Source organism: Sitophilus oryzae, unplaced genomic scaffold (genome assembly GCF_002938485.1).
Source record: "Sitophilus oryzae breed Bouriz unplaced genomic scaffold, Soryzae_2.0 scaffold_942_pilon_pilon, whole genome shotgun sequence".
Taxonomy (NCBI): domain Eukaryota; kingdom Metazoa; phylum Arthropoda; class Insecta; order Coleoptera; family Curculionidae; genus Sitophilus; species Sitophilus oryzae.
The window spans coordinates 2,101,357-2,119,105 of NW_022147575.1; the positions used below are offsets into that span (position 1 = coordinate 2,101,357).

Consider the following 17,749-nt stretch of genomic DNA (forward strand, 5'->3'; position numbering starts at 1 on the left):
TCATTGGGAAATTAAGCGTTTTGACCACAGAATATTTATTATGTAAGATTCAAAGTTAAATAACCCATAACCGTTTTCTTCACATATATACACAATTTGGTTTCCTTCCTCATCTCATAACAACCACTGCAAATCTACTTTCTAATTTATTAATAAAAATTTTGATTTATTATAAAAATATAAACCACCCCTAAAAATTGAAAAATAACCATACAAATTTAAAATGAAGATAAAGATATGCAGTTTCATTAGGTTGTTATAGTGTTCTTAGGTTTCGTATACTGTTCTTCTTAATTTTATATCCAGATATCAGTTTCCATCTAGGTGATTTTTTCCTTTTCAATAATTTTTATAAATAGGCGCCATTTTATAATACCGTGTCAAAAATACATTATACTAGCCTATCTTACAATGAAAAAATTTGTCTGATATACAGGGTGGTCCGAATTGTATTCCGGAAACTTCGGCAGCATATTCTGCAGATAAAAATAAGTAAAAAAGTTCCTATAAATATATGTCCTAAAATGCTTAGTTTCGGAGATACAGGGTGTAGAAATTTAATTTTCATTTCGATTTTTTCCAAATAATTTCTGAAGTAACGTCAATATCTGGATGAAAATTGGTGTCTGGTAGTTTTTTGACATGAGAAATTTGATTTTGATGCCAGTATGACTTCTACTAGTAGAGGGCGCCACCGACATATTTTTTAACTGGTTTGAAGAGTAATAACTTTTCGTCCGTACCTGTATAAAACTACTGAGTAAAAAAAAATTATATTTACGACGTGTTTTACGTGAAAAAGGTCTCTTGGTAAAAATCGCTAGGAGTAATGGTTTTCGAGATATTTGGAATCGAAATTATCAATACCTGTCATCATTGACATAAATTAAACATTTTGACTAAATAGTTATTAGACTGAAATCATAAATTTGAAATGTTTTTGTGCCAAAAGTTCAACAGAAACTGTTTTATCATCATTTTTTGCAGAAAAATTTATGATTAATTTAAAAAACAAAATTTCCCAAATATATTATTTCAATGAAATAATTATCTACTCAACGTGTTTATTTTTCATCAATAATGACATGTATTGTCTATTTCCATTCTAAATATCTTAAGAACGGTTGCTGGTAACAATTTGTACAAAGAGATATTTTATACGTAAAAAGTCACAGAGATGTATTTTTTTTTGGCTCGGAAGTTTTATACTGGTACGGACAAAAAGTTATACGCTTCAAAAGTGTTAAAATGCATGTAGGTGGCGCCCTCTACTAGTAGGAGTCATATTGGCGCCAAAATCAAATTTCTCATGTCAAAAAACTCCCAAACACCAATTTTTATCCAAATATTGACGTTACTTCAGAAATTATTCAGAAAAAATCGAAATGTTTTTATTAATTAATCTTTTTTCTAAAGTTTCATTTTTAAATTATTCATTTAAAAATGAAACTTCTACACCCTGTATCTCTGAAAGGAAACATTTTAGGACATACATTTATACCAAATTTTTTACTTATTTTTATCTGCAGAATATGTTGCCGAACTTTCCGGAATACAGTTCGGACCACCCTGTATTTATTTAAATCTACTGAATAAATTAATGGTTATTTTGCCTATTTCATAATCAGAAAAAAAAACTCATTTCTGGTAATTTTTGGACATTGATGTATTTAACTAAACATTTAATTAAAAAAATAACACGATCAAAAATGCTGTGATTGATATTCGACAGCAGTATTATAAAATATGTTTCAAAAAATTCATTGCTTACCATTACTGCTTGAACCAAGAATAATTAATCGTGCAAGACGCCATAATCAGCTGACTTATTAGATATGTTTTTCGTTTACCTATTTATTTCTTTTCAACATCAAGAACATTGGTATAGTTATTGTATGTGTGTAATAAGACGTATTGAAATATAAAAATGTATCTATTTTTTTTTTTGTTAAATGTTAAAATCTTGCGAGTTGCGGACTTTTTGACAACAATATTGCTTTACACTGAGACATCCTTAATTAATTAAACACCGTTAAAGTGAAAAAATAGATGTAAGAAAAACAATAAATACTAGTACTACATATTCTAACAATTTTTATTGTGCAAAACTGCCAGAAACCTTCATATGGTCTTCTTTTTGGATAAAAATCTTCAGATCTTCAATCGACGAAATTTGATTCTAAAATCCTTCATTATGAAGGAAATCCTTCAATTCTGGCAACACTGCTGAAGGCAGAACTATAGTCAAGATTTCTGCAGTTGGATTCTGTAAACACACGTAGCAAGAAATTTCTCGCCAAGCTTATGATGTTTTAAGCCGATTGATGAGTCGAAAATATGTTTACAAAATCGTACTGCTGGTAGTTTGTTCGATATCACATTCGCATAATCTGGATGAATCTCTAAGATAATTCCATTTAATCATGTTCCAATATTATCTTTTGTTCTGCCAAACCAATTTCTTAGTCCGAATAAAAATAAAAATAACATAAAAACATATTCTTCTCTCCACTTAAGCTATCTGAGCTTGCCCAAAACGACATTGGCCATGAATGCCAACTTATAGCGGATTTTTAATGCGTTGAAAAAATTGATAAAAAATATAGAAAATTTTCAATATTTTTTTATTAAGGTCTCTTATTAAAAATTATAATTTTATTACACTATTTTGCTTAATTAATATTTTTTTCCATAGCAACTGTTAAAATTGCCTTATATCTATCAAAAATACTAGATAAAATAGTACTTTAACCGCAAGGGTAGATTAAATGATACTTTAACAGCGAGGATAGGTTAAAAACATTATTTCTTCGCGGACGTTTTTTAATTGCTTCCATTTTTGAAATTTTTGTATTCCTTTTCATAAGTTATTCAGGATTTAAATGGAAGTGGTTTGGATATGACGTTTGTCGTCTCAGCCTGAATATCTGTTGGTAATTTACTTATTTCGTTTTGAGCCATTTCTAGCTCCAATTCAATCAGCAATCGACACGAAAGACAAGTAAAAAATATTGACTCAAAACTGACCACTAAAGAGAGAGCTTTATTTATTTGTCAGATTACATAGAAACCAACGCCAACCCAGTACAATATTTTTTCTACTCGTAATAAATTCCTTGAAATAATAATTTCTGAATATTTTTTAAAACGTAACTCGCTATGGAAAAAAATATTGATTTATACAAGACGATAAAATTGCATTATCGTCTCCCGAAATTAATTAATCTTTTCGGTCGACGATAAAATGCCATTTTATCGTCTTGTATAAAAAATAACTAAAAATACTTTTGAATGTTGTAGTTTAAATTTGTCTCATCTACAGGTTATTGCAACAAAGTTGCTATTCTGAAAATCAATAGGTATCTATAGGTAATTAGTAGGTTAATAATTTTCTTTTCCATTGCCTTTCGAACTTTTTGAAGCGAAACTTTTTTACGCGCGCTGGGTATAAAAATTCAAGGCCGTGACACACGAGCTAGTAGTAACGAAAATTGGTAACGGCTTAGAAATATGTAGTGACACGCGACGTGTACTTGTGAGCAGTCCACGTGTTTATCAAAAAATTTGATATTTTAATAAAAAAAATTTGAAACTGAATCAAATTGTTTATAAATTTTTTTATTTTACGCTTATAAAACTATCTGTTACACGTTAAAAACTATTTTTTAAATGTAAAAAACTATTTGTTACACGTAAAAACTATTTGTTACAGGTAATAAAATATATTTTTTAATTTATTACTATTTCAAATATGTCCTTCAAATCCTCCAAGTTTCACTTCAAATATGCGCACATAATGCACACTCAATTTTTTTTAGAACACTATAATGCGTTAAAAATACATAGTACCACTCAAGGTGATTTTCAAAATAACTTTATTCATTAACCTCTCCCCAAAAAACGAAACCAAAAAAAAACTGCAAAAAATACCCCTTTCGAGGTACCATCTTCAGCAACCCACGCCGACCGGTGGTACTACTGTTCCCAAATAAGAAGCTCTGCGTGCGGTCGCATCGGCGCCATTCGCACCGCAGCGGTAACTGCAGCGTGACGTACGCGCCATTTTCCCGCCATTTTCAAAATCCAACGCGGCTCGGTACTTTCCCCCCACGACCGCGACGCACGGTACTTCGGCCAAACCGACCGTTCTCAACGATCGACGCTCATTTGTTCTCCGCCGTTTCAGGGGTAACTTTGACCCTTAAGTAGCTGAGTTGAACTGTGAGCAAGCGAGTGGTGCCCCATTAGTAAAGAAGAGAAGAGCGATAGGTAAAAAAAGTAGTACCCCGCATCCTGGTAAAAGATATTCATTTTTTTGCACCTTTATGGAACTTTTACTTTCTAGAAGTTTAATTTTTTTTTTATACATTTCATCTATCTGAATCAGTGAGAATCGTTTATAGCTAGCAAACGCGTAAACTAAGTACTTTTACTTTCTAAATTTACGAACAGGTTTCATTTGATGGTACTGACAACGTAAGATAGTTTGTTTCTTCTCAGGCCATTGATTTTCCTCGCAGACTATCATTTAACGCTTTTTTTGTCTTTGTTTTTCAGAAAAATGAGACAAATATTTTGGTCTTCCGCCGTTTTGGTTTGCTTCTTGGCGCTGGTGTCAGTGTCGGAATGCAGGAGCATGGTCAAAAGGGAGGCTAACCCAAGCATTGACCCCCACCATGAACACAACGTACGTATAAAAAAACATTTTTTGTATTTAACTGGAAAATTATAACAAACTATTTTTCTCAGTTTGCAGTAACATGCATAAAATTAATTAAATTAAATAAATGGTAATTATAGTGCGGTGAAATAAGTCAATTCTAATTAAAAGAATATTTAATTTTGTTCAATATAAAAAAATTAAACTACAATCTTCAACAAATATACGTGTACAAGTATACAGGGTGTGCTAAATGCGGAAAATTGAGAAAGTGATAGCTTTTAAAAAAATAAGTTTTTTTCAAAAACAGGTTAACACTAAAAAATATGTGTACAAAATCGAATGAAGCTTCGAGTATGTCAAATATAGCGTAACATTAAAGGAATCGAGCCCATTATAACAAAAATGACAGATAGTAGTGTAATTGGCAGTACTGTGTTTAGATCTGTCAAATTTATGACAGGTTACATAAAACATTATTTTTTATGTCTGTTACAATTTCACCACCAATAATAACAAAAAGCATTTCTTTCGTATTTTCAAAATATATATACAGGGTGATACTCACAAGGGTTTTATACAGGGTGGGTCTTAAATAAGTGCAAATATTTTTATGGGTGCTATAGTTCAACCCCAGAATCACTTCTTGGGTTTTTTTCGCCAAAAAAGATGTTGAAAATCGTGCACTTTCTTTTAAATTTTCCTGTATATTTTAGAAAACTTTTTAGAACTGCCTGAATTTTCCCACGGTATAATTTCTTAATCTCCTATATTACTATGTAGTGCCGAAACACTAAAAAAGATGCAAATACAGAACAATTCCGGCTCTCAATTTTTTTTAAAAATAAACCATTTTTTTAAATTTTTGAACTTGATAACTCGGTTATTTTGCTCTTATTTGTAAAACGGTAAATAGAAAATCTGTTTCTTTTATGGAAATCTACCTGCCCTGAAAATATTTGCACTTATTTAAGACTCGCCCTGTATAAATTAAAGAATAACAACCATATTTTCAAGTCGGTATTTTAGGACACCGTGAATAGCAACCCTGGTAACAAGACCATCTTTTATCGTTTTTATAAAAAAAATTACAATACGATTTAAAAGACATAATTTGTTATTAACCTCATAAATATTTGTCTTTTTGTTTCTCTCTCACTTACTTTCAATCTGTAAAAATATTTAGTATTTTTTTAAATTATTATTTTGGATCGAATATTTTACTTAAAATCAGAATTAAACAACTTGGTAGCGTGTTACACTATGTTAGCAATTATATCTATAATTGTCATAAACAATAATTATTAATATTTATTAGGATTACTATCCACTATATTTAATGCAGAAATAATATAAAATTTAATATATTTTTTCTATAATACATAATTTAAAAAATATGACAGGTTTATGTTACTATCGACTGTTGGTATCTCTCAGGAAAAAAAATTATTCTCTTTTTCTATTATTTTAAAACATATCTGAGCTCCTCTTCTTAATATAATTTTATATATGTTTTACATTAAATGTATATGATCACTGCCTATTCTTACCCAGCATGTCGACTCCTAATATGTTCTCATATTAATTTAATCACCCCTTTTAGGGAAATTTATTTAAAATCGGTTACTATTATTACTCTCAATAAGATAACCTTCAAATGTCTTGTTACATTAATTTAATATGTATCTAAACCTCCCTCTTAAGAGATTTAAGCAATAGCAGCCAAGTTTATTCATTAGTTACGTAAGAACGGCATTTTAGTTAATTCGGCAATTAAAAATTTATGCTACGTTCAAGAAACATGTTTTGGCAGACCTGAAAAATTCGGTCATTTATAAATTTGCCCACGTAATCTTAATGACCTATTACAACACGCCGTATGCAATAAATATATTACGTATTTGTATTTTTTGAGGTTACGTATGGAGCTCCAAAAACACAAGTTGTTGATGAGCTGTCATGTAAGCTTCGGGTTTTGACGAGGTGCATACAAGGACAGAGAAATAAGTAAAGATAGACAAGTTATAATAATTTTTTTTTCGCTTTAATCAAGTGGTGGTACCATAGACATTTATAAAAGATAGACTGGACATATTATATTGATTTGTTTTCATTTTTGTTCTAAATTCATCAAATTATACATTTTATATGTTTTATCGCAGAGAATTTATTTCTAAATTGGATAATAAGGTTTTCACAAGAAAAACTGTATAATCAAACTTAAGAATTCATACAAAGCAAAAGGCCTTAACTTGTTAAATAAAAAGCCGAAATCTGACTAAATCTTTAGATAAAAAAAAGAGTGGCAAAAAGTATTTAAAATTTAATTAAAGAAAATTAATTAATATATGAACTTGAACTTGTTGATAGACTTTATTAATAAATAAGTGGAAACCTATAGTTAATACCAAATAAACTTTTAGTAACGTGATTAAGCTTAACCGGCACAACGTTGCCCACTTTTACATATTTTCTTTTAATCAAAATATTTTAGGAAACAAAACTAAATTAATTATAAATATATAAACAGTTATGATTTACATCAACAAAACTCACCTCTTTAACAGCACTTAAGGGACATAAAAGGCCATTACTACCTCTTTCCCTTTCAAAATATTCTAATAAGGTTGTGATGAGTTTTTTGCAGCCCCTATTAAGCTATCTTGTACACTTCGCACTAAAAGAGGTTCTAAAAAGAACAATGTTCGACTGCGAGGTCTACTAGTAAACATTTTTAAGCTTAAAGTATCACAACACAATTCATTTAAACCAAAAACTCGTAATACAAAACTAAAGTGTCAAAACGAATGACAATGTCAGGAAATAAATAAATAAAAGTGGCAACTTGACATTTTTTACCGCACAGCTACCACCTGAATCCCCAGCGGAAAATTAATATTCCATTATTGGCAACAATGAATTTAAAAACCACGCCCTCGATTATGTAACTAAAAGTTTATTTGGGATCGAATATAGTAATTTTCTGTTTACATATAGTTTGTATACCTTGGATACCTTTAGAACAGTAAAGTTTGTCTTTTTTTATATTATTTGTCTCAGTCTATGATATTAAATTAAAATAATACATAATAACTACACTTAAAATTTTGTTCTAATAACTAAATATCATTCAAACGAAAATACTAAGTCAATGACACAGTCTACGAATTTACAGAATCTACTACAGCCGTACTAACCTACATTTTAGAACGAGTTTATTTGTTACTGTATATTTAAAACGCTCTTCTGGTTATGGTACATTACAGTGTGTTCTGGTAGGTTCTCTGGTACCGATTGCGTAAGTGGAATATTAAATGGAACTTCCATCCAATAAGAGATACGATCGAGGCGTTATATAATCGGCCATTTCTTCTTTGGCTTTTACTTTCAACGAAGATCGCAGAGAATAACAATTATCGAGAGTGTATTAATAGATTTTCGCCGTCTTGGAACAACTGTTTAAGAGTTTTTTTCTGTTAATTATATTTTATACGGAGAAAAATGTGTTTTTTAAACAAGAAATAATTCATTTTAATATACAGGGTGGTCCGAATTGTATTCAGGAAACTTTGGCAGCATATTCTGCAGATAAACATAAGTAAAAAAATTCGTATAAATTTATGATACAGGGTGTAGAAGTTTTATTTATATTTCGTTTTTTTTTTTCAAATAATTGCTTAACTAAAGTCGATATTTGAATGAAAATTGGTGTCTGGAAGTTTTTTGACATGATAAATTCGATTTTGATGTCAATATGACTCCTACTTGTAGAGGGAGCCATCTACATGTTTTTTAACTGATTTGAACCGTAATAGCTTTTTGTCCGTATCTGTATAAAACTACTGAGTAAAAAAATTACATTTCCGTAATTTTCTACGTAAAAAAATGTCTCTTCGTAAATATTGCTACGAGCAACCGATTTCAAGATATTTGAAATGGAAATAATCAAAACAATACAAAAAAATGAAAATATATGTTGACTAAAATTTGGGAACTTTTAATTTTTTTTAAGCTAATCCTAGAAAAAAAAATACGATAAAACAGTTTCTGTTCAACTTCTGCAAGAAAACATTTCAGATTTATTATTTCAGACTAATAAATATCCAGTCAACATGTATAAATTTTGTCAATTATGACATGTATTGACTTTTTCCATTCCAAATATCTTGGAAACTATTACTCGTAGCGATTTTTATCAAGAAACCTTTTTTAGGTAAGAAATGACAGAAAGGTATTATTTTTTCATTCAGTAGTGTAATACAGATACGAACGAAAAGTTATTAGTATTTAAAACAGCTAAAAATATGTAGGTGGCGCCCTGTAGAAGTAGAAGTCATACTGATATCTAAATCGAATTTCCCATGTCAAAATACACCCAGACACCAATTTTCATCCAAATATCGGCGTTAGTTTGTGATCACCGAAACGAAGCATTTTAGGACATAAATTTATACGAACTTTTTTACATATTTTTATCTGCAGAATATTATACTGCCGGAGTTTCCCGAATACAAATCGGATCACCCTATACATTGGCACTATTTATTAAAATACACATTGTATTGTTTTAACCCCACAAAAACAAGCCAAATTTAAACAATCCCGTTTGCCTATTTATATTTTCATTTGCCCACAAATTTAATATAATCCTGTGCTCAAGATTTGACAACATCACTGGCATAATTTCACAGACCTTCTTATTAAAACAAAAAAAGAGAGTCAAATATTGACATTTTTTACAGGACATTTATTTACATATTTATTTACGCCTAAAGCATTTAGCAATTACATAAATAGAAGTTAAATAACATATGATATCATACCATATAACTTATTGTATCATTTATAATCTTTAAGGTCGGAACACAACATGACCTGCGCTACTGTCTATTCTATATATTCTGCGATGCTGTCTTGTCTTTTTATATAATTTGTTTGAGGATGTTACTCAAATACATTTATTCAAATTAATTCTGTTGTTATATCCATAATCTAGAAAAATATTAAATTATATTCAATTTGACATTATTAATTAACATATCCAGTCATTTATTTTGAAGGTAAAACGACAAAACCAGTGAAAATTCCCTCCTTAAACTCTACGCCTCTCAGAACTTCATTCGTATCAATCATTTCAATCAGAGCGTTTATTAGAAAAACATAATAACTTATTTCGAAGGCAAACGACTTTAAATGAATAGATTTCCAAACCCCGCGCTCTACGCCTATGAGATTTATAAAATATTTATTTCTTAGACAAATACAACTAAGTAGTCGTTTTTGAATGTACTAAACTTAAGACACGGTGTGCTGTTGCCCTCACAGCCAATAAGGATTTAGATTGTGTTTTGCCATGTTCTTGAAACGGGAAAGTGTTGACCTTGGTGCAAAATCTGCACCAATGCAGCTCTGCACACGCGGCAACCGAGAAATGCATAAGGAAAAGGCACGAAACTTATTTATTCCAAATTGCGACAAATAGTAACGACGGCTATTATTATTAAATTGAATAGTATGTGAAGGTGTTGCTGCTTTCCCTCACCAGTTACCTAAGATTGTGAAGCAGGGGTATAAATATATATGACACGCAGTATATTATTTAGATTTTCGCATTGAAAAGTGCGGATATAATATTGCTATTGTGTGATTAACTATTGACACACTTTTTAAATTTTCCAAGAGTAGAAATCTCAATATCTTTGAGATATTCCCGAATACTATTTCACAGCTACACCGTATAGCCCCATCTTCACTATGCGTTCATGTGATTCGTCAATGCGTCGATTTGATGCGCTATAAAACACAATGAACGAATTACCGAACGAACTAACACATCGCATCGACGAACCGCATCGGAGCATCGCGTCAATGTGAACCACATCATACTCATACTAACTAAGCTTACCAGTGTTGCCAGAAATTTTCCAACGAATTTCTTCAACGGAGCCAACAATGTCTTATGATAATTTCACGCACACACTACATCACTGTCTAATTAGTCCAACTTTAACAACTAGTTATCATTTTGTGACAGTTAAAACAAAAAAAATTCTGAGAAATTTGCCAAAAATGCAAACTTATCCTATATATCAGAGAAACTGATATGATTCTGTTAGTTGGTGAATGCAGTGTGCATTCACCAATTAATAGAATACTTAAATGCTCCTGATTTTTCCTAGTCTGGGCTTTTTTTATGTGGATATGTTGAAGACAGTGTTTACAAAACCCGACCAACTATTGCTGACAACATGAGAGAAATTAATGTAGCTACGTTTCGAGGTAGAACTACACATATGCCATTTAAAATGAAAAGCTCTTTTAAAAAAACTATCAATTCATGCAGTTAACAGGAAAGGAAGCATTTTGAGCATTTGATTTCATCTAGCTAATTTTTGTCTCATAATTATAGATTTATATCTAGCTTTAATTCTGTAATAATTAAAATATGTTTTAAACGTGTATATTTTTATTACCGTTGAGTATTTTACTCTACCTTACAGGCACCTAAATTTTAAATTTCAGATAATAAAGATCTACTGACGCAAAATCATAACCTAACCTTAGTAATATTTTGAAAACATGTGAATTCCCCATTGAACACGGGAATAATATACTGGGTGTTCCATTTAAAATAAAGGAGTAACTTGCTTTTAAAGGTGACAAATGTTCCATATTAATTTTGTCTCACCCTGTATAACTTTTCGGGTCAAATTTAAATTTGGTTTAACATACAACGGTTACTGTAATTATATGTCAGGCTATACTAGGTCAACTAGAATTTTGGTAGTTGTTAACGAAATTTAAAATTTACTCTTCATTTTCACAACATGTGAAATATGTCAAAATCCTTAGATTTTAGGTTCTTTAATAAAACTCACCTTTATTTTTTTGTAGAATCAATTAATATGTATGTATAGAGTTTTCCACTAGAAAAAACACAACTTTGATGTGTAACTTTTTTTGGGGACACCCTGTATAATTATATATATATTTTTATAAAATGCTTTCAATTAACCCATATATTCTGTGAAAATTTAATTTCGATATAAACTACCGTTATTCTTGGAGCCTCCGCGTCGTATGTGGGCGCCACCCTGTATGTAATAAGAGGTATTGAAAGAAGTATTAAAATCTTTCGAACTACGGATTTTTTGACAGCAACAGTGCTTTAAACTGAGGCTCCTTAATTAAACACCGTTAAAGTGAAAAAATAGATGTAGGAAAAACAATAAATATTACTACTGCATATTTTAACAATTTTTATTATGCAAAACTGCTAGAAACCTTAATATTGTCTTCTTTTTTGGATAAAAATCCTTCGCCCCTTCAATCAACAAAATTTGACTGTAAAATCCTTCATATTGAAGGAAATGCTTCAAGTCTGGCAACACTGATGCGTACTGACTACAAATCTGTGAAGAAATTATTCGTAGTAAATTTAGCCAATATGTTATCTAACATCATGCGAAAACAAAAGATCAACAAAAAGCATGAAAAATAGAAAGTTCAGAAGAAGCAAGCGTAAGCAATTTTGTCTACAAATGTATGTGATTTGCATAAAGCATTAGAACGAAAATATTTTGTATATGCCGGATTTCCCCAAAAGAAATTATATAACTGATTATGACGAACGCTTATATGGCACGAAATAAATGAGCCAAAAAGTTGCGTAGTTAAGCAATGCATCTTCTATATTAGTCTTTAACTTACGCATTTTTTGTTATATACCTCATTAAGTGTCTAAATATCATTTAAATATAGCACAACGAAAGTCACAAAAATCCATAATAATTTTCCTACTTTTACTCTAATTTTTATAGCTTCAAAATTATTACTATAGCTCATACAGAAATATTTAAAAAAAAGTACACAAAATCAAAATATAACCAAAAGTAATTATAATTTCTATACACACTAAACAACGTAAAATAAATTAAATAATTTCAGAATTAACGTTCCATAAGTACCGTAAGTTTTATGATCAAGCAGGCTTTGGCTTTGACTGTCATTATACAGGGTGAGTCTTAAATAAGTGCAAATATTTTTAGGGGTGGTATATTATGCGGTATTTTTTCGCCAATTTTTTTTATATTTGGAATATTTTGAAAAGAAAATGTTTTAATTTTAAGTTAAAAAAACATAATATTTTGATGATATGGCAACATAGGTAGTAGATTAAATTTACAAGAAAGAAAACCCAGAAAAGATCCAGTGGTTCTCAGAATTTAACCAATAGTTATTTTTTATACAAGACGATAAAATGGTATTTTATCGTCGACCGAAAAGATTGATTCACGAACGATGAAATCGCGAGTGAATTAATTTCGGGAGACGATAATGCAATTTTATCGTCGTGTATAAAACAATATTTTTTTTCCATAGCGAATTACGTTTTAAAAAATATTCAGAAATTATTATTTCAAGGAATTTATTACGAGTAGAAAAAATATTGTGCTGGGTTGGCGTTGGTGTCTATATAATTTGACCAATAAATAAAGCTGTCTCTTTAGTTGTCAGATTTTACTCAATATTTTTTAATTCTCTTTTGTGTCGATTGCTGATTGAATTGGAGCCAGAAATGGCTCAAAACGAAATAAGTAAACTACCAACAGATATTCAGGCTGAGGCGACAAACGCCATATCCAAACTACTTCCATTTAAATCCCGAATAAATGAAAAGGAATACAAAAATTTTCAAAAATGGAAGCAATTAAAAAACGTGAGAGAAGAAATAAAGTTTTTAACCTATCCTCGCTGTTAAAGTATCATTTAATCCTCCCTTGCGGTTAAAGTACTATTTTATCTACTATTTTTGATAGATATAAGGCAATTTTAACAGTTGCTATGGAATTTTTTTTTCATTTTCAAAGTAAAATAACTCGGTTTGGAGTTATTTGAATAACGGTAAAGAGAAAATATGTTTCTTTTGCCGAGATCTACCAGCCCTGAAAATATTTTCACTTATTAAGACTCGCCTTGTATAGAGCACTCTTCATCATAAGAGTTAATATTGTATAGGTAGGGTCTTCTTCATATACAAGGTGACCCATGCAGCGTTAAGAAAAAACTCTACAACAGGTTTTCTATTTATCATTTTCACTCCAAACTTTTTATAAAAATAATCAAATCAAAATTATTACTATTTATAAATTATGCTTTTTAATTTGTGAAATTTAAATCTAAATCTCAAACCTCTAAAACACTATAAATACACAGAGTACACAAAACACCCTATTTTCGCCACTCTGGACTCACGTTTTGTTAACTACATACGATGATCTGGGATTACGATCATCAGCAGATGAGATTAAAACTTATTGCTTAGCTAAAGGACACCCTACACGTTCGTGTCAAATGAGAATTTGTCGCTAAAAGGCACTATCTTACAGGATCATCACAACCTCGACGATTATAGGGACAAAAGAAAGATCGAAGTGATCAAGGGTGTTAAAAATGCTCTATTGGGATTCGTGTTTGACGTAAGTAATGTCTGAATGCATTTTTTGAAATATTTAAACTTGCTTTGATTATAAAAAAACAATGAGTTAAATAATATTTCAATCATCTCACACTAACTGTTTTTGGAGAAAGCATAACATTTCTGGTGATACTAACATTGTTAACTTTAGTACATAATTTTTTATATTTACTTCATCATTATTTGGGTATTATATTATATTACAGGGCATTATAATCCATGAAGGCCTTCCAAAAAAAATTTCCGGTAAATAAGTCCCTAGAAACATTTTGATAGAACAAAGCAAAAATATAACTATGCACATTGCACATTAAAGTATTAATTATTATATTTTGCATAAAAAAATATCAAAAAACTGAAATAATGATGAAATAAATAATTTTCTCAACCTAGTCTCTCAACATTATTAATTTATTGAAAAAATGAAATTTACTTTTTCATCTTTTCTAATATGTATAAAAAACATATAAGGTTCATTCTCCACTATTTTACATACTCTATACTTCTTTATTTTTTTAGATAAAAAAACGAGATTTAGTATGCTAGCAGTATAATATGACATATATTAAAAATGATTGACATATTCAATTATTTTTGGACACTTCCTGTTTCACCGGAAATTAATACAACTTTTGATTTTTAAATGTTACCCTCGGTATATTTCTACTTTATTTGATAAAAAATGACACTCTGAATAGAATGACATAATATGCCAACTTTTGATATTTTCACTTAAGAAGAAATCGTATTTTAAATTTCAATCTAGTGTGCCATGTCTGTGTTAAAAACATTAATGTTTAATCAAGGAGCCATGGAAAAATATTTTTAATCGTCTAATGTTTTTTATTTCTTTCGTGTCCTGGCCGGTTAAAAGATGCCCAAATCGTATTTTTAATCATTATTAATCTTATTTTTTTCAAATGGAACAAGAGTGGCTCATTAGCATATTTGGAAAATCCATTTTTTTACGAATTATTTGTACTACACACTTGGTATTTCGAGTCAAATTGTCGTTATGAACCGCATGTGACAATTTCAAATAAGCCATATCCGAAAATGTCAAATGTTGACATATAATATGTCTTTCTTATATTTAGTTTAGTCATTTCCGGTGAAACAGGAAGTGACCAAAAACAATTCAGTACGTCAATCAATCCTAATTTATGTCATATACTTAAATACGAAATCTCGTTTTTTATCTGAATAAATAAGGAGGTTATAGGAGTGAGCCACTTTTGAGACGCATCCGGTATATTAAAACAAAACCCTGAACTCTAACAAAAACCTCAAGTTTTATCAGAAATAAAAATCCCCTCACCATCTCCACCAAACCTACTTGTATTTCTCCACGCATTCTCTGTCTCTGTATCTCCACAGAAAATCAACAAATTCATCGATCACAAGACTCACTGGGTCGACCAACTCGACAAGCAGAACATTCTCAAGAACAAGGCCCACGGAATCGAACCTCCAAAGGACCCCGTGATCTCCCTGTCCAGCATCCTCTCAGAAACCATCGGTCACAAGCTCGAATCAGCTGGCCCCCTCATCAACGTTGTCGTGGGCAAATTGGGCAGCGGATCCTCAGGGGGATCCGGTCACGGCAGCGGAGGCGGGGCAGGTTTCAACTTCGGCTCCCTTGTCGGGGGACACCAATAGAACCAGCTCAAATCGTCGAGTACTGATGTGGTCCAAGACCAAACCCAGTTAGAACTGCGCTGTGAAAGATATATTGATCTAAGAATCTGCTCACAACATCTAGTTTTACCTCGAATATATCTTTCACGGCTTTAATCAAAGGTCGACAGCATGAAGGTGTTTCAAAGTGTTTCAAAAATATCTTGCATCGTGAATAGTGTGTTTTCTTCAATATACTATAATCAAAAAACTTGTTTTGAATAAATTTTATATCATCAGAAGATGATTATATCTAAATTTCAACTTCTAGCATTATTTGCAGTGCCAGAAGTTGATTTTTGTTCTCTGACAGTATCTGTAAGTGACTCGATCAAATCTTCTGATAACAATAATGTAGTTAACAAAACGCAAATCCAAATAAAAAAATCATTTTTTCAAGACATATTATAAGGGTGTTAAACTATCTTAAAGAAAAATCTTTGTGGTAAATAAAACGTTAATACGCTGCTACAATACACTAAGACAATAAGTTTTCTTACTATTATCCGGATATCACCATAACCAAGCTCTTCTCAAATTATCAACTATGGTGAAAGTTGATTTTTATTCTTTGTCGCCAATAGTAGATGATTAAAGCGAAGGCAACATTATTTTTCTAGGATTTTGTGTAAATGTTGATGGTAAAAAACGAATAAAACATACAATGTTCCAACTATTTTGATATCTTTGTTATTAGTCTGTTTGTTAACTTTCATATATTTTTCAGATCATTCAAAATAAAATCTAATTATTTAATCAATTTCTGGGAAATGTAGTTCTGACAAATACAACAAATCCATCGTTGATTTATGCGGAAAATAATAGTGGTTCTTAAGTATTTATTTTTAATTACATATTTCTATACAAGTAAACTACCACATCTACAATACCATTATTTAAGATGATTTGAGTCTATTTTGCTACAAATATATCTAAAAATGTATATATTCTGCATTGATTTTCTTTTTAGCGTTACTTTTTGTGTTCTTCTTTTGGATCTATTACTGCTAGTGTTCCAGCTATATTTTTCTCTTTTATTTATTTCTTAATTCTTCATTTTTTATGTGCTAATTAACTCCATCATAATCAGAATGACTCCAATAAATTTTAACCAAACTAAAGTAGGTTTAATTGGATAAATCCAAGATGCCTATCTCTGTGATAAATATATAATGCTGTAGGCATATATAATGCTGTAGGCACTTTTTAAATATATTTGACATAAGAGTTACCCTAAATGTGATATAATGAAATGTATAAAAATAAATGTCAATCCAAACCTACTTGAAAGACATAATTCAAGTATTTTATAACAAAAAAATGCATGTCTAAATATGAAAAAACATATACATATAGATATTTGATTTTTGTTAACCACAAAAGAGATTTGAGTGACCAATATAAAATGTATTAAATAATTATACCAAATTAAAGAAACACATTCATGCTGATGCTTTTGAGTTCCTCGGTATTTCGAGGAGCCTTTCTCTTCCTGCATTTAAATTATTATTTTTTTTCTCGTGACAGATATAAATTCATTTTCATCAAAGCTAGATAATTGAGTTATTGTAAAAGAGAGGCCATCAAGCTCATTAAAGATTACAACTGACATTTCTATATCTCCTATCCTATTTTCTTTTCTTTTCCCTTCACAAAATAAAAACTTATTTAAACTTATTTAAGAGATTTTTTCCATTTAGATTTAAATATTTTTAATGCCTTTTCTTATTATAGAAAAAGATAAATCTAGAATTTTATTTCGTAATTGTCTTGAAAGAGTTCTATTCTAGTCAATTTATTAGATCAAATAAATAATAATTTTAAAAAAATATATATCCCTTATGTCGCTGTAATCTTTAGTAATAAGTATTTAAAAAAAATGCCATTATTCTTGCATATAAACATTACTTTCTTTCGAATTCTTTGACAATTTT

General features: G+C 30.1%; 1 protein-coding gene across 2 annotated transcripts; it reads left to right on the forward strand.

Annotated features, from left to right (window-relative positions):
* The first annotated feature begins 4,036 nt into the window (after positions 1-4,036).
* Positions 4,037-17,189, forward strand: LOC115890984. Of its 2 annotated transcripts, none has more exons than XM_030911362.1 (4): positions 4,037-4,296; positions 4,558-4,687; positions 14,050-14,139; positions 15,516-17,189. In XM_030911362.1, the coding sequence occupies exons 2-4, from the start codon at positions 4,562-4,564 to the stop codon at positions 15,795-15,797; spliced, it is 498 nt and encodes a 165-aa protein (XP_030767222.1). In that variant the 5' UTR covers positions 4,037-4,296; positions 4,558-4,561; the 3' UTR covers positions 15,798-17,189. The 2 variants fall into 2 exon arrangements, with proteins under 2 accessions (XP_030767222.1, XP_030767221.1); XM_030911361.1 differs by having other exon boundaries at positions 4,039-4,269.
* The last annotated feature ends 560 nt before the right edge of the window (positions 17,190-17,749 follow it).

Coding starts and splice junctions, on each gene's coding strand:
- LOC115890984 (XM_030911362.1), top strand. CDS start 4,562: ATGAGACAAATATTTTGGTCTTCCGCCGTTTTGGTTTGCTTCTTGGCG. Junction 4,688..14,049: donor ACCCCCACCATGAACACAAC/GTACGTATAAAA, acceptor ACTATCTTACAG/GATCATCACAACCTCGACGA. Junction 14,140..15,515: donor TATTGGGATTCGTGTTTGAC/GTAAGTAATGTC, acceptor GTATCTCCACAG/AAAATCAACAAATTCATCGA.